General features: G+C 36.7%; 5 protein-coding genes across 5 annotated transcripts in view; 1 reads left to right on the top strand and 4 right to left on the bottom strand.

Moving 5' to 3' along the window:
- LOC148728425 (uncharacterized) lies at positions 1-3,520 on the bottom strand. The gene is made up of 2 exons (XM_088724632.1): positions 3,438-3,520; positions 1-3,157 (listed from the first exon to the last, which is right to left on the bottom strand). The coding sequence occupies exon 2, from the start codon at positions 1,245-1,247 to the stop codon at positions 726-728; it is 522 nt and encodes a 173-aa protein (XP_088580758.1). The 5' UTR covers positions 1,248-3,157; positions 3,438-3,520; the 3' UTR covers positions 1-725.
- Positions 3,521-4,118: 598 nt separating this feature from the next.
- On the bottom strand, positions 4,119-7,818 carry LOC111320971 (uncharacterized). Its single transcript, XM_088724633.1, has one exon. It carries the CDS (start codon positions 7,618-7,620, stop codon positions 7,123-7,125), a length of 498 nt encoding a protein of 165 aa, XP_088580759.1. The 5' UTR covers positions 7,621-7,818; the 3' UTR covers positions 4,119-7,122.
- A 16,409-nt stretch (positions 7,819-24,227) lies between these two features.
- On the top strand, positions 24,228-25,832 carry LOC148728426 (uncharacterized). Its single transcript, XM_088763591.1, has 2 exons — positions 24,228-24,370; positions 24,534-25,832. The coding sequence occupies exons 1-2, from the start codon at positions 24,260-24,262 to the stop codon at positions 25,584-25,586; spliced, it is 1,164 nt and encodes a 387-aa protein (XP_088619717.1). The 5' UTR covers positions 24,228-24,259; the 3' UTR covers positions 25,587-25,832.
- Positions 25,352-27,272, bottom strand: LOC148728427 (uncharacterized). The gene is made up of 2 exons (XM_088763593.1): positions 26,958-27,272; positions 25,352-26,251 (listed from the first exon to the last, which is right to left on the bottom strand). The coding sequence occupies exons 1-2, from the start codon at positions 27,247-27,249 to the stop codon at positions 26,007-26,009; spliced, it is 537 nt and encodes a 178-aa protein (XP_088619719.1). The 5' UTR covers positions 27,250-27,272; the 3' UTR covers positions 25,352-26,006.
- Positions 27,273-27,723: 451 nt separating this feature from the next.
- The window catches only part of LOC148728428 (uncharacterized), a 2,225-nt gene continuing 2,185 nt past the window's right edge, over positions 27,724-27,763 (bottom strand). Inside the window, exon 2 of the mRNA XM_088724961.1 lies at positions 27,724-27,763. This exon is cut by the window's right edge and continues 1,615 nt beyond it. Coding sequence (XP_088581087.1) covers positions 27,724-27,763 — 40 coding nt within the window.

Below are 27,763 nucleotides of genomic sequence, written 5' to 3' on the forward strand. Positions count from 1 at the left end.
GGTTGGCTATTGCTATAAAACACAACAAATATAAAAATAAACTTGAAAGCAGTTTTATTTTCTATTGTTCCATTGCCATTTTACATGCTGCTGTAAACATTATTTCTTTAATAGTTTCAAAAACAATATTTGGGCTTGAGCATTTTGTCAATCTTGAGGGGGAAATGAGAGTTGTTATTAAACCAAATTTGGTTGCTATTCTTGCATATGTGTTTTCCATTTCAACTATTTTCCCAAATAGAACATTGGGATGTTGTGCAGTACTTTCATCAATCTTATCAATTTTGACACAGACATAATCATTGACTTCAAATTTCTTTACACTTGGTCTTGTGGATTTCATTTTTTCATTGTATTTATTTTGTTTTTGATTTGTTTGGCTTTTTATTTGTTTTCTGTTTTGAAATGAACTTTCTTCAGCTTTTCTTTTGGAGGTAGGATTGTTTATGTCTGAGACTCTGGTAGGCTCCTCAACTTCTGTTTCAGTTGTGTTCTCTGCACATTCATTTTCATCTTCACCTTCTTGTTGTCTATCTGCTTCCATCGAGGAACATTGTTGTGGTGATGGTGTTATGGGCAGTTTCAGTTAAGTTTTGAGCACTAAATCCTCTCTCAACATCAACTGTTTGTAGTGGAAGAGCAAGGGCCAGCTGTACTACTTCAGCAAATTTGGAAAAGTTTCTGGATGAAACTTGAAAATGCAACTCCACAGCATGGACAACTTATCAGTTGGGTACTAAAGACCACTCCATCTTGGTTCTCATAGGATCAACTACAGCAGGAATTACTCTTCCATTGACTACATTTGCCTTGTCTGATTCATAGTGATTAAACAGTTTCAGTAACTTATTATTTCCATAATTCCAAAGGTCTTCTTCAGCTGTCATGAAAGACACTCCTCTCAGACTTAAGATTGCAAATGCATCAACAAGATCCTGTGATTCCTGAGGAAATCTAGCACTTATCTGCTCAGTGAGATTGTCAATAAAAGCATCTCTGCTTTTGATAGCCTGAGCTATTTGAGTTTCCGAATATGAAATTTCATGGCCACCAGCACCCATATGCCGCTTCCCAGACTCATCCTGTTTCAAGGATTCATCGAGTTTCTTTGTATAGTAGCCACTTCCCTCCTTCACTTTGGCAATTTCACTGAGGGTGGTGGAAATGCACGCCTGGATAATTGAAAAATCTAGATCCTCATTCTGAAATATGCCGTTTAGCTGTGTTACCCAGGGAATAATATCCATTTGCTAAAACATTATTGCCCCATTCACAACCAGAGTTAATTTCTTGAGAAAATCTACTGCCTTGGCATCATTCTTGTGGTTAGCAAAATAGGTTACATGGGCATCCCGTGACCTGTACACAGTTTCTAGGGCACTATAGAAAGCAAACCACTGAACTGAATGCATCAGTCTCCTTTATCTTCAACTTTGGGCTCTCTAAAATTTCTTGAATAGCCTTGAGCCTATCAACACGTTTTGCAGATTTAGAGAAGTAATAGTACAGGTCTGTTAACAATTGTCTACTTCTCCATTTTATCTACTTGATTGGCAGCTTGGCTAGTACACAATGCCAAATGGTGCATCATACAATAAATATTTATCATAAAGGGGTTCTCTTGCTAATTTTCTTTTGTTCCAAAAGGTAATTGGAGAGTTGCTCCCAATTAGGGAGTGAAAGTGGAAACAGATATGCTCAGTACATTACAAGCCTTTCATAGAGTCTGCTAATTCCACAAAATTAATGCTAAAGTAAAGCTTTAGTTAAATTCAAAGTCATATCAAGGAAAGAAGTAAAGTTTAAGCAATAACATTTAGTGAAAATGTATCTTTGCTTAAATTCAAATTTTCCACCATTGCATGTGTTTTGTTGCTTTAAAAGCATCTCACATTAAAATGTAAAATATCTGGGTGAGTTCAATATACACTAGGAAATACTTTGGAAATATGAAGCAATAATACATACCAGGGTAACTTGAAGTTCTATTTGTACAAACCGATCATTATTATTAAATATGCTACAAAAGATGTCAACAATTAATATTTACATGTTTGCATGATATTCTCTAAAGCACAGATCTTGACAACGTGTGACTCCACACTGAATGTACTTGAACTTTGTCCCAACTGGGTAACTCTTAGCTTTTTCTTGCCTTTTGCTTTACAGTTAACACAGCTTCTTGCAGCAGTTGATTTTTTTGCTTTTGTGGCCCTCTGGGATATGAAGAAGTGGTGTAGCATTGTTTGCAGGTCACTTTTGTGAGCTAAAATTTCCGATGAGTTGCCAGCCCTAATGCTAGGGTGAAGGCATCTTGTGGGTGTTTGTGCAGCTTTTGGACCATAAGACAAAAACATTAAAGAAATCCAAATGAAATTATAACCAAAGCAAATACTGATGTCACTTTTTAGACTGCTGCTTAACCTAATATGAACGAAGTTGATCAGCTCGATGAACTTCTCCCATGTTGCTGGTGTAAACATCTGGCACTCAGCTTTGACAATGTCAAGCTCTCTTCCTTCTACATTTTGCTGCACAGTGCACAGGGGCTCCCCTGGAGAAATTTTAGAGGCAAGAAAGGCCACATCTTGTTTGTTGTGGCATTTAGTGAAGATTTTAATTCCCCTTTTGAGCTTGAACAAGCTCACTGGCTCTGGTTAGCTTCTGCATGGTGCAAGTTGGCAACTCTTGTTCACAAGAGTCCCTATGATCACATTAAGAGGCTCCTGCCTCGTAGGTAACCTCTTCTGCTTTTCATAGGGCTTCTTCTCATCAAGTTTGGAGGGGCTGCTTGCCTTGACCGCACTTCCTTTCTTTTTCTGTTGCCTGCAAATCAGACTTTTGTCATCTCTTGCTCGCCAAAACTCCCTTGTAAAGACTTCACCAGTAATAGACTGTCTCTCTATTAATCTGAGTCTGCTGCAATGTTTAGTCCAAAAATGCCTTCATTTCGTCAAGAATGAATCTCTCAACACTGATAAGATTATGAGAATCTCAGTACGAACGTAGCTGGGGAAATTTCTGGATACCATGTAATGAACAATCTAATCGAAATAGCTGAGGTTTGAGGTTGAAGACTCGTCATCAGACATTTTATGTAGTTTTCCTTTGGCTCAATGGTTCTTGTAAACTGCTGCCACCATGTTAAGTGTATCCTCTTTAAAAGAAAGAATCACCTTAATCTCGGACTTGTGCCTGAGAACAACACCAAAAGAGTCCTAGTATATGTTATGATTACCAGGATTATATGTAATAAATATGATTAAATGACCTTGACTATTCTTCATGCAGAACTACACATGAGTCCTTGTACTTTTTGCAGTAAAATATTCACAATAAACTACTGTATTTATCTTATATCAAGTAGGAATTTGACATCAGCAGAATGATTGTGGAGAGATAAAAATTTGATTACTCTTTTGAGGAAGACAACTCACCTTTGTCTGACAATTCAGAAAACCACTTTGAGCCCTTGTCCATCTATGGTGACAGACTTTGCACCTGTAGAAATATTAAAAACTATTAATGAAAGGCTAACTTACAAGAAATGGTCATAATCCTCCTAACAAAATGAGCCTAAAATTACAAATGTATACTTGGTGCCATGTCAAGAGTCCAAGGAATTAGTATTCCTTTAGATAAGATTCATGTTATAAGCTGCAATGCATAGTCATGCACCACCACTAAAAACATGGAATCCTTTTAAAAAGGAATTACTTTAGTTGTACTATAAAAAAATTCTGTCCTCCTTATTCATATTAAATATATGGTATGATATTATTGAGGATGCAAATGTATTGTGCCTTGCATCGCAGTAAGAAAAGTCAGCAACTCTTTTGTCATAGGAACGTTGCAGCTTACTGCTCAAGTTTCATTACCCCTACTCCTATTCACAACTTGCAACACCTTTTTGGTTCTAAATAGTTTTAAATATACCAGCAGTTCAATATATCAATTAAAAAGTTTGAGTACGAGGCTTCTTACAAGAAAGAAAGGGCTGACACTGTTATGTGCGCAGCTGATTTACTTTAATCATGTCTTGTATCTGTCATAACACGGTGCAGGAAAAAATGGTGGAAATCAAAACACAACATTGAACACATTTCTCTTCTGGCAAACCTTTCGAGGTTTTTAATTTGATTTCAGAAATTATCTGTTTTTATGTGCCAGTCTGCAGACATGACACAACTAGCTCCTGTGCATGCAATTAATTGCATGCAGAGATCCTGGCTGCCAAAGAGAAACAAGTGGAATCAAACTCAAGAATGCACCTGTCATACTGAGCAGTGTATGTAAGTATGTGGGTAAACACAAAATATAGTTAAAAAATCATAACTTGTACCTCTCCATTGACAACAAAGGCAGAGTTACTCTTCACTCTTTTTGATCAGTCAACATTGACTCATTAGAGACCCTTGTAGAAATGTCATATTTAATTCACATTATAATCTAATTTATTTTACCGTAGAAATTAAAACTGAATAAAATGTTAATAAATTAACAGCAGCTTTACCTATTTGTGTGCTCATTTCTATTACGGAGATAGCCGTCAATGGATTTACGGCAGTTGTGCTATGGAAACATTTTTAACATTAGTCTGATCTGTTCCATTGTTACCAGATGTAGGGGGGAAGGTTGATCCAAATTCCCCTTTACATTGCATCCATCTGAATGTCCTGGAAAAAACTACAATGTGAAAGAGAGAGAAACAAATTTTGAATAAACACTAAGTGCTTGAAAATCCCAACTGGCAGGAGGCAGACCAGTTGGCTGTTTACAGAGTGCAGCTGAGGAGTTGAACTCAGGGCAACTAAGAAGAAATCCAGCGAGTGGCAGGGTGGAGGACTTAAAGGCAGCAAAATTTTTTTTCATGCTAAGTGTGATGCAGTTAAAGGAGCATATCCTCGTGTTTGTCCTCCCATGCATGATGGCAAACAATGTAGTTGACGCATCCAAAGATGGACTGGATGGTAAAGCTGGTTGTTGAATCTCAAGGGCTCTGTGACTAGCATGTCAAAACACTTCATTGTTTCTTTCTGTTGCTCTGCAATAGCCTGGAGATATCAGATAATTTCTGATAGGCCTTCGCGCTGGCTCTGCAGAAAAAAGCTTCATGGCGTGGAGCACCACACAACACGGAGTAATTTATGTTGCGGTGACGTTACAGGTGGTAATGGTAACAGAAATGTTGGTGACAAAGGTGTTGGAGATGGTTCTGATTTTTGTTTAAAATGCTTGGTAAATAGAAAACTTTTCCATGACTTTTTTACTTATAATTTGGAATACAAGAGCTGCTATCATCCATAATTAATTTTAAATTGGATTTAAGTTAGGAATTGTCTATGAGAAGTTCTGAGAGAAATTATACTACAGGTTACTAGACATGTGGTTCCATTGTTGACCAAGTCTATGTTTTCTGTAATTTGTCCTCATGTGATATTAGTCAGTGGAAGTTTAAAGCTAACATTGCAGTAGTTTTTTTTAATGTTGACCAATGAGGAGTGCAATCGGATCCATTTGAAGACTCAAAACTACTCAGAAATCACAGAAAGGGGAAACAACTGCGATAAAATTTAGACAGAGACTGGAAATTGCATACAAAATCTCTTAAACCGAGAATTTAACAGAGACAACTTGAACTTTAGGATATCAGATAGTTAATTTAATATATTCAATACATTAGCTGACTTTATGCATAAAATTATTTTGAATGCCCCAGCACAATGAAATCTCCAAAAGAGAACAAAACTAGTTTTTTACTGCAATCTGGTGAACCCCACATGAATAAAACTACGCCTTTGCCATTACCAAAGAAAAAGTATGGGAGCGATATCGCCAAACATGGGCCATAATTATATGACCCATATCTGGAAATGGTATGGGAAGGTTGGATGAAGATATGGAACTGGTATGGGACTCAATTTTGCCACATTTTAATGTATGGAAATGTATAGGAAGAAAAGCTATCTATTGTATGGGAAAGCTATGGGAACACAATTTCCATATAAATTATATCCCATAGCAGTAACAAATTTGCTTGCTCTACATCTTCTACGGGAATGATACAGGGATGTCCACTGTTCAATAGTTCATAGATTTCCCATATCAGCTGATATGATTTTTTCAAGTCCCACAGACTCCCCTATGATTATTTTATAAAATTCAATCTGAATTTATAAAAGCTCTTCAAGAAATTCACTCCCATACAGTCTCCATAATTTTTATGATTAATTTATATGGGATTTCTATGGGGCCAAAGACCCTTGGTGAAATTTTCTCCCATAGAGTTTCCAGGCGAGGCTCTCGTAGAAAACTGTGAGACCAAAGCAAAACTTTTGTTGAGATGTGAATTAACAAGCCAATGGTTTGGGTTAAAGAGGCCTACATCATATCGAAGAACCAGCAAGTGACAAGACAAGTGTCTTGTTTAAAAAGAATTATTGGTGAACTATCCTTCAATAATGAAGAGTTAAATACATGTCAATTTATTCCAAGTAATCGTGATGCAAAACACAGTTAACTGTTGGTTATTGAACCCTTTGACAAGTTATATGACTTTGTTGTAATAATTATCTTTACATCATATTCTAGCTGTTGTGCAACAATTTATGCAAATCAATTGTTTTACCCATACACTCTGTGGCTTACATGACCAAAAATAGACTGAGGTGATTAGTCTATCAATCTAAGGTATATGTTTATATAGTTTACATACTATATGTTTGATCTCAATTAAAGCTCTTGAACCTACTCACAGCTTAATTCTTACAAACTCCGTCTGTGATAAAAATGGCTTTTGAGTAAAAAATTATGCATTGGCACTCATAACTTACTAAAAGATTGAGCAATCAAAGCAGAAGATTGCTGTTGTATTTTCAAGTTGAACTTCCACGAACTTTGATTGGAGTTTGAACTATAAGAGTTATAAGAGATGATATGAAACTCTATGATCAACCATAACTATGAGATTCACTTCAATGGACAAAATCTCTTCACCCATGTTTAATTATGGAGATATAGTAACTACTGTGGAAGTGTTAAAAAATCAAGAAAAAAATCTGTCTTTGTTGATTAGTTTTTAGTATCGCAGTCAAGGTGAATTTAGGTTTACTACAGTTGGGGCTAAGGGAAAGCCAAGAATAAATTTAAGTCTTTTTCAATCTGGTTTGGGAAATGTGCTGCATAACTCACATCACAGTCTGAAAACTTGATATAAACACATATGTCGGTAATGTCTTCAAGAGGGACAACTGTGGACCTGTTCTTGTTTGGCTCATAGAGACAGACAATGTGGCTTATTAGACTTCCCAGAACTTCATGGCTTTTACATACATGCCAACCAGACATTGACATAGGAGCAATGACAGCCTCACAAGCCACACTTGGATTATTCCTGACAGAAAAGAATGCTTCAGTGTACCCATAACATATACTGTCTCCCTGCTGGTAAGCAATGGTGTAATTGTTTCTTCTGGAAACTCTCTTGTTTGCTCTTGAGTGGAACACTGCTTCTCCAATTTGGAGTCTTGAGAAAAATGTGACATCAGAAATTGATTCAACACCAAGAAATAAAAGAAGGTCATCTTCATAGTCAGCATTGGTAGATTTGCCCTTCTTCATTGCACCAACAGCATAGAAGTGATCTTTTAGAGGAGTTCTTTTAATCCTAGAAGAGAATTAACTGCCAATATGAATCTGTGTTGCAAAAGCCTTAATAGCAGGGGCCATCTACAATTGGTATAAGGTTTGATGGAGCAGAAACCAATAATTGTGGAATTGCATGCATTTTAGGCATCCTACTGAGGAGTGGTAAAAGTAGGAAGGTAGGGGATCCATATGAGAGTGGCTTGCAATGCTGTCTATCAAAGCTCTAAAACTGTATCCTGCCACCCTAACAACATCCACAGGATGTATCATTGTAAATTTTCTCACATGTGATGTGGTCATCCCAGGTTCCTGGCTTTGACAATCAGAGATCTAGGACGGTGTAATGTTGAAAGCAACATCTCAAGAAATTGTGGTGTTACAGTCATTTGCAGAAGGCAATTGAAGCAGAGCCTCTTTACTGCTAGAATTCTTTTTCTCTCTATGCTGAGTTCAGTGTAGCCCTGAAGTTGTCTACCATTAATCCAATTCCTGTTGCCACTGATTACATTTCCTGTTTCCAGCATGACTTTCCAAATTGGAAGATCATGCTTTCTTCTATCTTGTGCTATAAGTTTTACAAAAGATAATTCAATACAGAAAACCCACTTTTCACCTTTAATTAGTTGAAAATCACAATCAACTTGCAAGCCCATAAACACTCACACACTCGCACTCTGTACGTGAGTCTCCTGTCAATCCTGCTTCTGACCAGTTTCTGTCAACATAGTCACCTATACTAATTAAATTGCAGTACTTGCAAGCTGCTATGATCACAGAGAAAAAAATTTATTTTTAAGTTTGTCAAGAATTAGTAATTAACACATCTAATTAGTTAGTCCTAATTTGTTTGGGTTTCCCATAGGCCAGCAAATTCGCTGTAAAAGACAATGCAATTACCAAATGTTTTGAAAGCCAAGAATATTGTTGGGATTATGTTCTCAGTGCAGGAAGTCTCCATATGTCAGTCAAGACGGTTTACAAGCTGTACAGTAAAGCATAATAATAATAATATAAGAATATATATAGTGCCATTTCCATGGGCTCAATGGCGCTTTACAATAATTGTAATTCTATAAATAAAAAACGTTTAATTTATTAAAGAAAGTATACAACAGTCGTAGAAATTAATTTCTAAAATAAGATGCAATCTACTTGCTAAGATTAACTAAGGAAAATGTATACAATAAAAAGAAAAAAGGTGGTCAACTTACTACTAAAAACCTCTCTAAAAAGTAGTGTTTTAATCTTATTTTTAAAACATCAAGGTTCTGGATTGATCTTTTATTTGCTTTATATGCTTGCATGTCCATTCAGAAATCACATACTTGACTTGCATATTCTACATGAGGTCTCACTATAGCTACTTCTTTATAAGCTAATTCTTGGCAGTTGCCAAGATTTCTTTGCCGGAAGCTGAGGGATTTGTTTGCTATATTTACCTTACTGTTAATTTGATATCTCCAATCTAGTGTAGAAGATAGTTCAATTCCAAGATATGGATGCTGTGACACTGATTGTAGCGTGTGACCCATTAATTTGTAATCATGGATAACAGGATCATGTTTTCTGGTTATCCTCATGACAAAGCATTTACTTGGGTTAAATTGCATAAGCCATTTCTGTGACCGATGTTCAATTTTGGATAAATTGGATAGTAAATGCGCAGCGTCATTTGTCAATTCTATAACACTGTATAGGATGGTGTCATCTGTGAACAGGTGTAGAGTGGAGGAGCAATCATTACCAATTTCATTTATATGATTATACAAAGAACATCAGTGGTCTTCAGACAGTTCCTTGTGGGACACCAGAAGATACACAAACTGGACGAGATAAGGCACCATCAACCACAACAGACTCTTCCTTGTTTATGAGCCAATTCGTTAGCCAGTGTTTGTGGTGACTATGTCTGCCATATAATAATCCAGTTTATTATTTGGATGTTGGTGAGGAACAACATCAAAAGCTTTAGAAAAGTCCATAACTAAGTTATTTCACCATCAAGAAGTTTGTTAGGTAGTATCTGTTGGTTCTTTCCCAAGAAAAACTGACAATAATGTTTTAAGCCCAAAGAGGAGACAGAATAAATTTGCCACTTAGCTGTCCTTGATTGAAGTCTGGTAAGTGGGTGTCATTACAAGACTTTGGGAAGGATGGATAGCCCTCTCTATCAGGTGGTTTCTTGAACAGATCGTGTCCATAATGATCTGATTTGCTGCTTCTTTGTTTTGTTGCTACCCTTCAAAAGTTGTCCAGTTGCATTGCAGTCAGTGTTAGCTAATGGTAGACCAGCTGCTTACGATTCAAGATTCAATGGTATCTGCTGTTTGTTTTGCATTCTGCTTATTGAGGTACCCTTGCAAAGCAAGACTGGAACATTCTGGTTATTTCTAGAGAAATATGATGAAATATTTCTGGAAATTTCTAGAATTTAACAATGTTCTTTCCTGGAAAACTCTACAATATTCTAGAACAACAACAACAACTTAATTTTTTCACCCCAAAATATACAAGAATGAAAAATTTATAATGATATTGAATAATTTGTTCTTGCTTTTGGAAGATAATAAGACTGTTTTGCACCAAGCCTTGTATTATAGGTATGGATTTGTGAAATTTTACTAAAAAAAGAATTAAAGACTGGTGGCAATAATTGATTATGATATTTATACATAAAGATTGCTAGATGAAAAGTTACTAGGTCTAGGATTTTTATAATTTCAAGAGATTTAATTAAAGGACTAGAGTGCTCATCAAATCTAGAAAAGGTAATTAATCGCATTGTTTTTTTTTTTGTAAAATGAAAATTGGTTGAAAAGTGGTCTTATAGGTATTTCCCTAGATAATTATTCCATAGGTCAAAAAAGGATATATAAGTGCATAATATGCGCTATGTAATATGCGCTATATAAGAACTTATTATTAAATATAAGCTTAATAAAATATCTAGGCCAACATAATAACAAAGTTTAGAAAGGATACCAGTGCTTCTTCTACTTTCCTTAACAATGCATTCAACATGGTGTTTCCAGTTCAAGTGTGAATCAATTAGGATGCCCAGATACCTTATACAGAACTCTCGCTTAAGTTGCTTATTTATAGCCAGCATGAAATTCTGACATTGTAGTTTCTTTTTAGGTGCGTGGAAAATTACAAAATTTGACTTTTCTACATTAAGTGAGAGCTTATTAGCACAGAGCCATATGGGAATATTATTTAATTCAACAGTTAGGTTTGATTCTAGCATAGAGAAAGTTTTACTTTCATAAAACAAATTTGCATCATCTGCAAAGAGATGAAATTCAAAGATATCTGAGCAACAATGAAATCATTTACATATACCGTATTTACCCGTGTATAAGTCGACCTTTTTTGACCAAATTTACACCCTAAAAATTCGACCTCGACTTATACACCGGGTATAAAAATCAACTTCAATTGATTGTTTACGCGTTGCTTATTGACGCTAAAATATCACAAGTCCATTCAATTGCTTTCAATAGGTGTGATATCACACCTTTCTGGTCTAATGTTGTCAGATTCAATAGAGCGGCTTTATAAACAATTTTCAGAACTACGAGCAACTCGCAACAATTATAAGTTATATCTCTTCAAACGATTCTCAACATGCCTAAACGAATGAAATACTCCGCTAAGTACAAGCTTTTAGTCATCAAATTTGCTGAAGAAACGAACAACTGTGCGGCCGCCAGGAAGTATAATGTGAACGAGAAGCTGGTTAGAGACTGGAGAAAGAATGCTGATAAGCTATCTCAAATGCCGAAGTCAAAATGTGCTGATCGAGGGAAAACCTGTCAGTGGCCAGAGCTGGAAAACGAACTAGTCACCTGGATAGAAGATCAACGAAAGTCTGGTTACATTGTTACAAGAAACATGATTCGTCTGCGTGCCCTGTCAATTGCCAAGAATATGAACATTGTGGATTTCAAAGGGACAGTGAATTGGGTTTCACGCTTCTTAAAACGACACGATCTTGTGCTTCGCCAAAAAACAAAGATTGCACAGAAACTACCCGAGGATCTGGAGGAGAAAATCGTAAATTTCCAATCCTTTATCATCAAGAAACGGAAATGCGAGGAATATGATGTTTCACAAATCGGAAACATGGACGAAACCCCAGTTTTCTGAGACATTAAATCTTTATTCTTTAAATAGTAAATCAATATAATCGCATTGTTTTTTAAAAGTTTTAATAAATTGTAACAAAGTTTTTAAAGAAAATTGTTGTGGCTTGTTACCAGTGCCTGGAATGAGAAGCAGGGGAGGTTGCTCAGCAAACAAAATGGCGGCACGCTCGATAACAAGTGAAGAATCTTTGCTGTTTTTTCCTCTCTCAGCCTTGACTTTCACTCACATTTCATCCTAAAAGATACTTGATAATTCAAAAAAATTAGGGTCGACTTATACAAAGGATATACGATAAAATTGGCAATTTCTCAGGATTTTCGGGGGTCGACTTATACATCGAGTCGACTTATACACGGGTAAATACGGTAGTAAAAACAACAGAGGGCCAAGTACTGATCCCTGTGGTACTCCACAACTTGCATTACAGTTTGTGCATGTTGCATTATTGACAGTAACAACTTGCTGTCGGCCACTGAGGTAGGAAATAAACCAATCTTTGGTAAGACCTCTAATACCATAATCCTCTAGTTTGTTAATCAAAATTTGATGATTGACGGTGTCAAATGCTTTGGTAAAATCAAGGAATACACCACAGGAATAGCTTCGATCATCAATTGCATTTTGAATTTTGTCAATTATGCAAAGAATTGCATGGTCAGTACTGTGCTTAGTTCTGAAACCATATTGGTTTTCAAATAAGACTGTTTTTTCTAAGAATTTGATTAGTCTATTTTATAAAAGTTTTTCTAGGAGCTTACTAAAGACAGAGATAAGGGAGATAGGACAGTAATTGCACAAGGATGACTGTGATCCTTTCTTGAACACAGGTACAACATTTGCTATTTTAAAATCACTGGGAACAACTCCAGTTAAAAAAAGAAGCATTAAAAACTCTCCAAAGGTTTTGATATTATAGGCTTTTAGCATTTGTAGTATAATTATCAATTGGAATGCTGAATGGCCCTACAGACTTGCCAGTCTTTAACTTAGATATTTCAGTTTAAATTTCACTACAAGTTACAGGAAAAAAATAAAAACTCTTACATACAGGATTATTCAGTTATACCATTGGGCTATTGGATACACTTGGTATTTCACTTTCTAGGTTTTAACCAATATTGGCAAAATAATCATTAAATGCATTAGCAACAAGTTTAGGTTCAGTTATTTATAAGTTGTTTTCTACAATCTGAATGAGCCTTTGGCTAGTTTGCAGCTTAAATTTTACTATTTGCTTAATACCTTTCCAGATCCTTTTGCCATCCTTAATGTTTTGAAAAAATATTGATTATAATATTGTTTTTGGCTTATTTTTAGAAGATGGTTTAATTTGTTCCTGTAAAGCTTAAATTTTGTATGGTAATAGGTAGATTTTGTCTTAAGGTATTTCTTATAATAATTGTTTTTAATTTGAATAGACTTTCATAAAGCTTTTGATATCCATGGCTTTGATTTAAGCTTTACTTCCCTCCTAGATAGTTGTTTGACTGGTATATGTTTATTGATTATGCTACATATTTTAAAGTAAAATGTTAATGAAACGTGCTAATTAGGGTAGAATCGGCTAGAATTTGCCAGCTTATACCAGAAATCACAAAACTACTTTCTAGGATAAAATCAGTTTTTCCAGCTTTTTCCAGCTTATTTCAAAATGTAGATTTCTAGATTTTCGATGAAATTCTTGCATACTCCTTAGAGGAAGTGGTGATTTCAACTATTTCATCAAATTATTTAGATGTATACAACAAGGCTAAGCTAGTAACTTACCATGAATCTTAACAGGCTTTTTGTTTGTAGCATTTCACATACCCAACAAAAACAAGAATCATGTTTTTGTTAGCAATACCCTTGTAGAACAAATCTGGAATATTCTAGGAACTTATAGAATTTTTCTAGAAAAATCCCAGAAAAAAATTGTAGAAATTTCTAGAATTTACATCTTTTGTTTTCTGGAAATTTCTAGAAACTTCTAGAATGTTAATGAAACATGCTAATGAGATACACAATTTGTCAGCTTTTTCCAGAAATCATTGAGCTTGGCATGAAGTAAGGTTTTTTCCAGCTTTTTTTATTACACAGTTTCTAGAATTTTCTAGAAAAGTCTTGCTCTCACCTTACAGAAAACCAGTGCAGAAGGAGCATTAATTTCCAGCTGTTTCTAGGTTATTCCAATTTTTACCAGATAAATTCAGTTACAGGGGTTTTAGCTTTTCAGTTCCCTCATCCTTTTTAGGTTAGATAATTTCAGAGAATAACTGCCGGAACGGAACTCAAGTATTCTCATATTTATTTTCATCACAAGTAAAAACTATCATCTAAGTTACAAGAAACACAGAAAATCAGTCACTTTTTGCCAATACCTGATAACCTGTATTTATTTGTACATGATAAACAATTATAAAACAAGAGTTAAATCTTGATTGTTCAAAACATACACCACAACCTTCGTGGAAACAGTAACTCATGAAACTTATAAACAAAATGTTTTAAGAGAGAACTTTCACAGTTTAACTGTGTTCCTGTCCTTTATTATTTTTCATTCTTTTTCTTGACCTTCAGGTGGTTTTCTTTATTTGATTTAGCTCTGGCCTTTTTCAGAAGGAGATTAAGGTCTTTCCTGACAGATGACCTTGTCATTGTAGGGAAGTCTTTCTTTAGGAGAATGTCTGTCAAGAGAAACAGCCAAATAAAGGTTAATATCAGTCAATGTACTCGGACAGTGTATGGTGTTAACAGGCCAAGAGGGTCAAACAATGTTGCTATCCCTTTTAAAAGAATTTCATTTCGTTTGGTCACGTTTCTCAGCAGGCTGGTTGACTTGAAACTTAAACACTTCCTCCACGGGGAACCAAAGGACTCCTAGGGTTTTCACTTAAGGTAATTCACCACGATCAAGATCAACTTCGGTGGCGCAGTCTGAAGATGGAATGCTCTGCAAGACTTCCGGCTTATTTGATAACCACTTCCTGGCATACATCTCAGCTGAACCCCAGAGCTCTGAAAATTGGTTGTATAGTTCAATTACAGTTTCACATCAGGCACTGAAACCATGAGTACGTACTTTTCAAGATGGTTTCTGCTGCCAGGGGAAACTCTGACTGATATCTCTTGGCATGTTCTTGGGCAATAAATTAGGCTTGAAAAGAAGATGAATTCACTCCGAATGCTACACGGTCAAGATAAAGAGTTAGTGATAAATACCTAACAGAAAATAGTGGCATCCTAAAAAACTTGTTACCAGGAGACATTGTGCTTGCGGACAGGGGGTTCGACATTGCTGACAGTGTTGGATTTCATGGAGCAAGACTATATATTCCTGCCTTCACTAAAGGCAAGAAACAATTGTCTGCTCTGGAGGTTGAGCAAACGAGAAAACTGGCAAATGTAAGAATTCATGTGGAGCGTGTGATTGGGCTTGTCAGGAGAAAATTTACTATTTTGCAAAGCACACTTCCAATTGAGAGCATAACAGCAAAGCAATGAGAGCCACTTGCTCCCATAGATCACATTGCTACCGTCTGCTGTGCCTTAACTAATTTATCAGACTCAATTGTAAGCTGATGATGATTTATACAGTCTATATAAATATATGTATAGATATGACTTTGAATTATATTTTTAAAATATTTTCATATTAATCAATTTTTGATGTTATTTTTATTATACTATTAATTTGTTTAAATATAATTCAAAGTTATATTGGTCGACCTGAATTAGTATCAAGCACTTTGTATGTATTTTTAATTGTATTATTATATTGTATATACAGGTATATATTCATCTTTAAAAAGAGAAGACTTTGGATTCTGATATATTTATTTTTTATGATAGATGTAGTAGCATTTTAATTTAGTACAATAAGTTAGAATAATATATAAAAATTAATAATTGCAATAATATTAGAATCCAGAAAAGTCTTCTCTTGTTAAATTAATATGCCTTGAAAATTAAAACACTGATTGTAGATTAAGCACTATATTACAAAAATAATCAGAGCACTACATTATTTACATAATCAATTATTTACATATATCGACATGTCTTTATGGCTTGCTGAAACACTGAGGGCACAACCATTTATCCTGTGGGATCTCTTTCAGCTGCACACAACTAGGATGATACCATTTAATTTTGCAGTTCATATTGTCACATCGTATCAGAGTACTGTCTTCAATCAGTTGCTGGCAAATACACCAATAGACGTCATCATCATCTGAAGATGGAAGGTTCTTTTTGAACATGGAACAAGAGCTCTTGTGTACCACTTTCCCATTATTTCTGGAAGAATTCCATTAACAAAAAATTCCCTTGCTTCTCTTGTTGCAATAGACCAAAAGTCAGGATCTGGTGCTATCCTTTCAACAAATAGCCCTTTAGTTGTCCAAACAATAAAGTCACAAAATTCAACATCACAGATGTGCAATTGAGCTTGTACTTGATAGTAGTAGGCATGCTTTTTGTCCAATGTAATACAAGCATCCCCGGCAGATTGTTTCAAACAGAAATTTTTAATTGTAGCAGCTGCATCAAGAGGATGGACATCACGTGCTTTGTAGGGGCACTTTACTTCGCAAATGCCTGATCCACAACACTTGCAACTAACCATGCCATCTGGTGATGCCCCCATAAAAGGCCACTGTAGATTTACGTGGAAACCACTGTCTGACAAAGTAAAGTCTTCGTGATTTGCTTCCATTTCCCCCACATATGCCTTTCTTGCCACATCCTCATATTTCATGCCCCATTTAGTTGCATCATTTGAGAACTTATGAAGCTCTGGGTAGCAAATACTTTTAATTAAACTTTGTGATGGCTTTTCAACTTTTGTGTGGCACACAGACTTTAGCTTACTGGCTGTGATTCGCCCGGCTCTTTGCTGATACCATATCCTTGAATTTGATTGTTCTCTGGTAGAACTTTCAATCAGTAAGCATTGTTCCTTGTTTATGTCAATGGTAATTTCCTTTCCCTTTGACAGCAAGCTTTCAAAGCCTAATTTCATGTACTCTTCCTTAAAAAACTGTTCAGTCAACGGATTTGGGAGAGCTTCCTCTTGAGCCACAAACAATTCATTGTATGGTTCAATAAGGGACAAAATGGCAGGCTTACCTTCACACTTGCTAATGTTAAAAAAAATTGTTTTGTTCCTCTGTTGTGGGTCTTTCATCATATCCACATGCCTACCTCAAATAAGCTTGAGGCTATTTCAATAAAATTAAAGAAAGGCAAGAAGTGGCTTTTTGGTGATAGGAGCGTATCACCTCAGCAGTATGGTATGGAGAGTTGTTCAACTTATTAGACACTGCTTTATCAATCTGCGATGACCTTATTTTACTTGGTGACTTAAATTGTGATTTAATGGAACCAGGTGGCAGTGGCCGTGATCTTGTGGACTTGTGTGATATATTTAATTTGGAATGTTTCATTGACAAACATACATGGATTAGTCAATCATCTCAAACTCTCACGGATATAATTATTACTAGTAACAAGAGGTTTCTTTAATCTGGGATTTTTGAACCACATCTCGGTGATCATTCGTTGGTTTACACCATTATGAGGTCATTTTCCCATTATCATCGGTCAAGAAAAGTTACCTATGGGAACTTTGAGGATTATAACAAAGACAGGCTTTTGCAAGACCTTGCTTTAACACCCTTCCATGTCATTTCTGTGTTTAGTTTAGTTTATTCAGATTTGCCTCTGAAAAATACAATTTACAAGTAAATACATGAACAGAGACACGCAATAAGTAAACAAAAATATAATGGCGGGAGAAAAATACAGGGCGAGCCCCAATTGACATTTGTCTCCTTAAAAAATACAAAGAACAGAAAAATATAGATTGTATATGCACTTATGTACTTTGTCTATAGAATAAAATAATTTGCCAACCGACTGCGACACTTAGTTAGGGCGGAGTATAAAGCGTGAACTTTTCTGTATAAAACCGCTTAACTAGGGCTTTAAAGTTATTTAAAAAGCTCGCTTGCTTAATATTGCTCGGTAAATCGTTCCATAATTTAATTGTGCGAGGAAAGAAAGAGTTTGTAAAATACCGCTGAGTATGAGTAAATAAAGGGTGGATGTTTGCAGGATGATGACATCGGGTTGCGTATGTATGGTTAGCAGGAAGCAGAAGATGGTCAAAGCTAGCGTTGATAAGACCTGACCTAATTTTGTATAAAGTGACAAGATCATGGACTTCTTTTCTGAATTCAAGCGGCAGTAGGCTAAGAGTTTTCAGTCTCGCAGTGTAGCTGGTTTTTCTATCTGGGTGGTTTAGTATAAATTTAGTAGCCTGTCGTTGTATATTTTCGATTTGCCTACGATGCTTTGCTGTGTAAGGAGACCATACAGCAGATACATACTCGACGATTGGGCGAACTAACGCAGTGTACATCATTTTCTTAGTTGATAAGTTGACAATGTCTCTACCGCATACACACTTTACAAGACCAAGAACTTTGTTACACTTGGCACATATCTCTTCAATGTGCTTCGTTCATGATAATGGAGTAGCGACAGTCACGCCTAAATCCTTGGTGTCAGAAGGCGAGTCCAAGGTCTGGCCGTCTAAATGGTATGTATGCTTCTCTCTTTGGCGCAAGGTTCTCTTTGACATGTGTAGAACTTTACATTTGTTTGTGCTGAAAGACATACCGTTGTCATCACACCAAGTTCTGGAGTTGTCCAAGTCAGCTTGCAGTAGGGAGGCACCTCCATTGGAAACAATAGGGCGATATAGCTTGCTATCGTCCGCAAAGAGGCCAAGTTTACTTCCGTGGGTAATGGAGCACGACACGTCATTAATGAAGACCAGAGATAAAAGCGGACCCAGGATTGAGCCCTGGGGTACTCCTGATGTGACCGGGAGCCAGTCTGAGGATCTACCGTCAACAACAACTCGTTGGTATCTGTCAGAAAGATAGCTTGAGAACCAAACAAAACTGGACCGGATATACCAAGGAGCTGAAGCTTCGAGAGGAGTAGCCTGTGTGGAACCCGATCAAATGCCTTTGACAGGTCAAGATGGATTACGTCCACTTCTTGGCCATTGGCTAGTTCATCTAAATTATCGTGATACACCTCAGGTAGTTGCGTTTCTGTGGATTTTCCTGGCTGGAAGCCATGCTGGAGTTGGTGAAGAAAAGACGATAAATGAGGGTACCAGTGATTAAACACAAATCGTTCCATAACTTTGGAGACAATGCATGAAGAGAAATTGGTCTGTAGTTCTCCGCTAGGGTAGGATCGCCCTTTTTAAAGACGGGTGCAATGTTCGCGCGCTTCCAATTTGCTGGAAAAGAGCCCGTAGACTGTGACATGTTAAAGAGCCTGCACAATGAAGGGGCAATTTCAGCAGCAGTATGTTTTAGGAGTGAACCAGAGATGTCATCTGGTCCACCGGCCTTACTTGGATCAATATTCGACAAAGCCTCCATCACTTCAGTAACTATAAGCATAACGGAGTCCAATTTCGTGCAGTCATTGACGCCATAGGGTGACTCGTGACTGATAAGTGGAGAGTCGGGAGCTGGACTAAATACAGAATAGAAGAACTTGTTAAGCAAGTTCGCTTTGTCGCGGCTATCCGTAACGAAGCTTCGACCATCGCGGAGAAAACTGAGGGACAGCTTATCCAATGTACGAGATTCGACATACGACCAGAACCTCTTAGGGTTTTCGAAGATGCTAGTTTTTAGTTCTACTGCAAGATCTTCTTTTCCAAGATCATAGCTTTCACGGACCTTCGGAGGCTATTGTATTTAGCCTTGTTTGACGACGAATTAGTTTGCGCAAGCTTTTTCCTGGCAGGGTCTTTCTTTTTCAACAAAGACAGGAGCTCGTTATCAATCCACGGTGGGTCGAGCACATTGCGAGGTTTACACTTCGGGACGTGATCATAAACCGCAGAAAGAAAAAGATCACACCAATTGGACAAACAGGCATTGACATTGTTTGAAACAAAGCACATATCCCATGGGATGCACTCAAGTGTTTGTTTAAGACTACACCAGTCTGCTCGCTTAAAATTGTAAACAGAGCGCATAATTTTGGGCCTTTTCGGGATTTTAAGTTCAAGTTGGAAATTTATAACTTTGTGGTCTGTAGCGATTATGTCATCAAAACCATGGATAAGACGACGCTTTGTCGGGATTGTTATTAGGAAAACGTCGAGTATGTCAGGCTCCCTTGTAGGAAAATCGATCAGCTGCCATAAGTAGTTGTCTTTGATAATTTTAGGAAAATAATTATGCATTGTGTCGCTTGAAGTAGCGGTTCCAGTAGACCAGTCGATGTTAGGTAGGTTGAAATCACCAAGGATCATAACTTGATCAAAGTTTGCTTTGGATGCTAAACGCAAAGTTTTCTTGAACTCTTTGAGATATTGTAGGTCTCTGTTGGGAGGTCTGTAGAACACAATAGCAAGGAGTTTTCTTCTCTCGTTCAGGCGCAATTCGCACGCCAAGATTTCAGCGTTCCCTTCCAGGTCAGATCTACGGAGGCAGATTATATTGTTTCTCACTGCCAGGAATATACCACCATCGACTCGTGCCTCTCTGTCCTGTCTGTGGATGGTGAACTCACAGGTTGGGAGAATTTCACTGTTCATGATGTCGAGTTTTAGCCACGACTCAATCAGGTCTTTTCCCATAGTGAGGGCTTGAAACTCATCTATTTTGTTGACTATACTTCTTGAATTTAGGTACAGACCACTAATGTTTGTTGGCGGGCCAAGGTTGGAAGAAATGTCTCCAGAGAGTAACAGGAGGCCAACTAGATGTTGCATTTGAGCCTGTGAAGTCCCGAGTCGATCGGCGACAAAATAAATTTTGTCCAGAAATTGGCTTTTCGTTGTCAGTAGCTTTGGTAAAATTCCACAGTTGAAAATAAAGGTCCTTGGAATGCAATTTGTTGTAATGGTGTCCGACAGAAACTAGTGAAAGCTTGGTAATTATGAACAGGAAAGCGCTCAAGAAATAGAACCGCTTGAACGCCATGTTATGTAAATTCCTGTGTTTAATGATATATCTGATAGAGCTTGGGCCTTTAGTAAATTATTTACTGAGGTCATTGATGCCCATGCTCCAATCAAGCAATTCCATCTTAGGGGTGGCCATGTGCCTTATATGACTCCCCAGTGGCGGAAAGCTAATCGACATCGAAATAGGTTATGGCGTAAATATGGGAGTGATCCAAGCTGTGTCAGCTGGAATCTATATAAGAAACAGAGAAATTTATGCACTTCACTCAGACGCAAGTCAATTGCTAGTTATTTTCACCAGAGAGCAACAAAATGTTCAACAGTATCATCAGGTGCCTTTCCATAGGCTGGTGCGCCTTTAACCCAAAATAAAGCATTTCTTTGTTGAAATTCAACTCTGTAAAAATAATCTGCTATCTCCCCCAAAGGTATTGCAGTGCTTTTTAAGACATTTTTTATGAACAACTGGACCACCTTATTTCTGCTGCAGAAAATGAGCAGAACCAAGTTGGATTGCCAAGTTGACGTATCATTGCAAACAAATCTTTTTTGGACTTTTCAAAGTGTGGGGGTGAAACTCTTAAATTTCTTAAAACTCTGTAGCCTTCATCGAGATTTGTAAGTTTAGAAAGATAATCATCAGATTTAAGGTCACTATCTGTGTATTTTTTTCTCTTAGTCTTACATTTTCTTACTGTTATTCTTGCGGTATCATGAATTTTCTTTATTTGCAATTTTTTCACTTCGTAAAATATATTTGGGACAGACTCTGCAACTCTCCTGTCTTTGCTTCTTAATTCCCATTTACATATAGTGCTCTAGGAGACAGGCACTGCTCTCTCTTTGGAAGAAGCTCTTTGTTTTCCATAAAAAATAGTATGGAACGACAAATATTCAGATTCTGTATCCTTGAATATTCCAAGAGGTGTATTCCCTTCTGCTTATAATTTTGTCAACATCATTAATTATTTCTTGGGGTTTTAGTAGTGTCCAATGAACCTGAAAGACGTTCTTCAACTTCACACCAGTCATCATTGTCATCAACAGAGTCAGTACTACTGGCACTCTCAAGGTTATCTCTGTTAACATTGACATCAACAGGACTGTTTTTAGAAAAATATCCTCGGGTTTCACTAAGAGTTTCTTGAGACTCGTCCCAAGAAAAGTCTGTGTTTGCTTTAGGATCTCTCAAAAATCCATGCCAATCATCAGTATTTTCAGAACATATATTTTTAATCCAACTCTCTTGCACTTTAATTCCTACTATTTTAAATAATTCACTTGTTTGCACATGGGAACTGATTGCTTCTAGCACTCTGCGAGGTCGATTTTGGAGGGCAAGCTATTCAGTCTTTCCTTGACAACCAACAAAGCGCTAGTGGGCGGAGTGGATACAAAGGTAAGGTTAAAGGTCTTTTAAGGCGTTTGTTTGCCATGATGTCACAAGAAAACAATAGGACAATATCTCTTTAGAATTTTTATATACAACTAAACTAGTCTTGGACTGAAATCAGTCACTAAAGGCCGAGTTTCAGACTCGTGAAGTTTTAGCACATGCTCGCGTAAAGCGATAGCAATGGCAGCGACCTAATCGAAAAATCTCCTTGATTACTTTGTAATAATTCGAGTTGATCGCTTTTTTATGCAGAGGTTTGGTTTTAGGGTTTTCACTGGATTGTTTAAATTTAATTTATGCCAGCAGGTGAAGAACTGACAAGTTTTACCCAGGGCAACTTGCAACAGTGGTCACGATGAGTAAATTTCTTTGCTGTGTTCCTAGTTGTAATGCAGATAAGCGTTACCACCGTGAAAATAAGTTATCGTTTCACAGATTTCCGCCACACTCCAAGAAAGAGCTTAGAGATGGCTGGGTAAACAATATCCGTAGAGATACAGGAGAATATTTTAAGGTAAATCAATGTTTTTTTTATGTTGGCAAGGAGCTTGACATTTAAGCTTAGCTTTCAAAATTAAAGGTTCTTTCGTGTTTCTCAGATAACTGACAGCACGAGGGTGTGCTCTCAATATTTCAAACCGAGCGATTTTAAGCCTCCGGATAATAACGGTCGAAGACTTTTAATAAATAAATAAACTTTAATAGCCAACACAATTACTGGTAACCCAGTAGTTTACATTGTGGGCTATACTGAAAAGAATTGTAAAAACTAGATTATCGAGAACAGCACGCACATAAATATATTCAAAACGTTCTAGCGATAGTAAAATGTTCACGATCTGAATTACTTTGTAAAATATTGTTCACTAAAAGTTTCTTAAAATTGCTTTCGTCTATAACAGTTTTAAATTTGTCGTCCAGGCGGTTCCATAAGTAAGTAGCGCTCGCCTGAAATGTTCGAAGGCCTGCGTTGGAGCGACATTTCGGCACGGCGAGATGATCATGGAAAGAAGCTCCCGTATTATAAGAATGGGTGTTTTTTACCTAAGTTCTATAGCTTGTAAAATAATGCGGACACTCTCCGTTCACAATTTTGAACATCATGCACAATTTCTTCATGCGTATTACATCATCAATTGGCATCTATTGCAGTTTCTTGAACGTTTGAAGCGAGTTATTGTGAAAACTAGCATCTAATATTAACCTACTACAACGTTTCTGCACTTTAAGTATTCTTAACAATTGGTCATTAGGGGCATTACCCCAAACCAAACAGCAATATTCAAAAACAGTCTTAATAAGCACATTAAATAACAATTTTCTGCAGTGGAGGTCAAGGTAGCCATTTGCTCTTTTTAACAGATAAATTCCAGAGTTAAGTTTCCTAATAAAGTATTCGATGTGGTTGTGCCAGTTAATGTGCTTGTCGATCTTGACGCCTAAGAGTTTTGCATCCTTGGCTTCTTCTAAGCGGTCGCCATTTAAATAAAGATCCAAGTTTGGGTTATTAGCGTATTTCAATTTTTGTCGTGTATCTATGATTAGGTGTTTCGTCTTCTTTATGTTAGGTACCATTTTGTTTAACTTGAACCAATTGCTAGCATTGTTTAGGCTGACTTGCAAATTCTGTTGGATATGGTCAATGGAGTGATCGGTAGTCCATAGCGTTGTATCATCAGCATATATTTCGACGGCAGAAGTTGGTAGGCAAAGAGGTAAGTCGTTAATATAAAGTGAAAAGAGGACGGGGCCCAAAACTGATCCTTCTGGAATGCCCTTGTGGCAACGTGAGAGGGTTAGATAGTGATCCGGAAATAGCGCATGTTTGAGTTCAATCACATAAATACGATTTGAACCATCTCAAGGTTGGTTCACTGGCGTGGTATTTAGCGATTTTAGATAGTAGAATGTCGTGACTCACTAAGTCGAAGGCTTTGCTCAGATCATAGTTAATAGAGGGGACTGGTTATGAAGGCCGGCATACATGAAAGGGCCGGTCTATTGTTCGGCTCCTGAGTTTGAAACGGACCTTGACGTCACGCAAACGTGCACATCCTTGATTTATACTACAAGGCAACATGGCGGATAGTAGTGAACTTTTTATTTTCGGAGACCATTTTGATGCCATTTTAGACATTTTAGAAGAGGAAGAAGAGCTAGATGAATACTTTACAGAAGCTGCTGACGATGTAAGTATTATAACCTTCCTCATCAGTTTAAAAAGCGAGAGAAAACAACTGTTTTGCTATTACCATTTCGGTATGTTTGACAAGATCGAGTTCAACTGTTTATCGTGCTTTTATATCGACGTGTATTCTGTAACCTTTTTAATATCATATCTATTTGTAATAGGTCGAATTCGATGACCTAGTATGCGAACTGTGTTCCAAGAAGTGCAAAAGCAAGAGTGGGTTAAAGCGACACAAAACAGCGAAGCACAAAGACCAAAATAGTGCAGATTCGTCCGAAAAGCCAAGGGAAACAGAGGAGTTCACCTTCGAGATTTATTGTGAAATCATCCACAAAGCAAAAGACAAAATAGTTGGAAAGAAATTGTATCCAAGTTCGATTAGAGAGGAAATAAATACCTACCAAACAAATCCAGCAATTGGAGGTATAAGCGAAATCAAAAACATGTATGGTCGCTTGGTCAAGTCTGGCAACGCGGAACAATTCTATACTTCCTTCTACTGTGCAGTAGTCTCAAATGCAGTAATTTATTTTGGGGGGTTGTCTAGGGATGCAGCGACATTGCTATCTACCAAAGTGGCAGATTGTATATTGGCTAGCAGCAAGGAGAAAGTCAAAGACTCTAGTATTTGTACTTGTGCACCATTAACTAAACTCTCAGCTGAAGAAGAAGCTGGACTACAGTACATAGGAGGATATGTTCTACATAAACTTCATAACAAACTGGCAAATAGTAAAAAATCACTGGAAATTGAGCAAGCAATCTCAATTCTTAAGGCTGGAAAGTCAGATGATCAGGCAGTTTCAGATAGCCAGAGGCTAACTTCATCTTTAAACCGTGGAGGCTTATGGACAATAACAAAGAATACCCAAACAATTTTTGAAAGAGTTGAGCACTATTTTAGGGATATAACTTCAAAGGCTGACATAAGAAAGCTTGATTGTACTGACATTAGATCAAGATCTACCCATGACATAGATGTAGTCTCTGCATATCATTTAATTTTGTCTGATGCTGAACTTACAGCAGAAAGCACTGTTGCCAAAGATGTACTACATAACATCATTCAACTGTATGTAAGAGTCCGCTCCTTTTCTTTCGCAAAGGATATCATACAGAAGCATAAGGTACAAGCAAAGCAGTTGAAATCCAAAGCGCTACGTAAGGACATAAGCAGAGCTTGTAAAGAATCTGAAAATGACAGGCAGTCCTAGTCCAATATAAATTTTAACGACTTTTCACCATATTGCTAAAATTGTATTGATTGACTCAGAGGATTTTAATGAGCATTAAAAGTTACCTGGCTTATACTTTTCCCAAGAAACATTGTTATTGATGTTATACAAAATTAACATTTTATCATTACATTTAAAAGCTGTTACTGACTGTATGCATGAAACCCGTGTTCCTCATCTCTCTGGAATCAAATGAATACTTGTCACGGTTTATAATTACTTTCAGCTAATTGAAATGGTAACAAGTATAGTTTAGTTAATACAATAGAGTGAGCACAAAAATCATGCATTAAATATAGTCATTGGACTAAGAGTTATCTCTTGATCTTCTCCTGGTACCATTTGATTGATATTTTGTAACTGCCATATTGCAATAAATTATGGTTGCACAATGCATGTCTATTTCTTCTTTCTTTTGGCAACAGGGTCATTAGATACATTGACCCATGATTTATCGCGGTCTTTCCTGCCTTGTGTGTTACCTGATTGACAAGAAACAGCTCGCTGTACCCTAATGGTATTGTTATTATAACCGAACATCTTCATATCAGGATTGTCGTTCCTTCTTCCAAGCTTTCGTTGGTTTCCAAAGTATTCCTCAAGTGGATCTTGGCAAAATCTTTCCGATAGAACAAACTCCATACCTTTAATTTAGAATAAAATTAATCAATAATAATGTTATATTATGTAATAGAGTGGTTTCATAAGCCCTTGAATTTTTTTTACTTTTTAGCTTGTTCTTGTTGTAAATTCATGGTCATTACTATTACTAGAAACTTAATAAGTATATTTAGTTTCAAGGGTTTATGAAAAGCACTCTAATTAACAGTTCTCCAATCAGTAAAATGCCATTTATTTCTGTAAATATGCAAATTGCAGGGTTATTGTGAGGAAAAGTGGGCTAGCCAGCAGTGCAACCAATCATAGGAGATTATAATATAAGTCAAACAAGTGTCATGCTTTGATCGGTTGATCAATTTGATCAATACAATTTGCATGTTTATGGAATGATAAATGGTGTTTTACTGACTTAATCCTAACACTAAAAAGCAGCCTAACCCTAACTTTTTCATCTGATCCTACATTAAATAGACCTACTTGGTTTTTAATGCTGAAAAATGGATTTTTCACAAAAACCTTGCTGCTCTCTTAAATGGACTTTTATAATTATAGAGAATACTACTGTACACAGAGATACAAGTACATAATTATATTTTATTTTTGAGACGTGAAAACAAGTAAATACAATTCAAGCCACAGTGAAATGTTCTTTTTTATTATATGGTTACTGGTGTTTTACTTGTTATTTTAAAAACACTAGTAACTGATAACATAAAAAGTCGTACTCACCTTCATTCAAAAGAAATTTTGTTGCTTCATTCAGTGAATGTGCAGTGATTTGCAAACCCTCGTAGGTCTGCCATGACAGGAACATCTTACTTCTGGCATTTTGAGTGAAATTACCAGGGCGATTGATGATGCTGTGTTTCCAGTCCCTCAGAAAACCAAGGAAGTCATTGGTCAACCAGAGAAATCTACCATCATTCTGTGACATGTATGGGGCAAGTAAAGGTTTCTTCTTTCTGATGTGCTCAGTAGTGCTTCGCACATTGAGGCAGTCAAAATATGAATCCATCATCATGCACAATTTAGAGGTTGCCTCTGTGTCAGGTGGACCAAATGACGTCATCACTGTAGCTACAGTAGCACTCAGTACCTGAGCTGCTAAACTTACTCGCATGGTAGAATACGAGTTTAGCTTGATATGATCGTAAGTTAATCTGGGTACTAACTTGAGACCATTTTCTGCATCTTGATGGAACAGCTGCACTGTATGTTGCCACAATACATAATTGCCATCATTCCACATGTACCTAATATCAATTAAAAATCAGAAATTTTTAAATATTATTTAATCTTTAAAATCCTCAAAACAAATAAATTTTACTCCCTTACACAAAATTCTAGGGAAAATCCCAAGGGTAGGACTTATCACACTTTTCGTAATTACAGTACTTTAGTTTTTTGTGGTACTCAGTCATGATCATATGTAGGGTTAAAATGGCATATATTGATTGTTTATTATGAATTGTGTACAATGTGTAATTAAAGATACTTACCGAGCGCATTTTCCATGTCCTGAACTGTAAAGGCAA

Source organism: Stylophora pistillata, chromosome 6 (assembly GCF_964205215.1).
Source record: "Stylophora pistillata chromosome 6, jaStyPist1.2, whole genome shotgun sequence".
NCBI lineage: Eukaryota > Metazoa > Cnidaria > Anthozoa > Scleractinia > Pocilloporidae > Stylophora > Stylophora pistillata.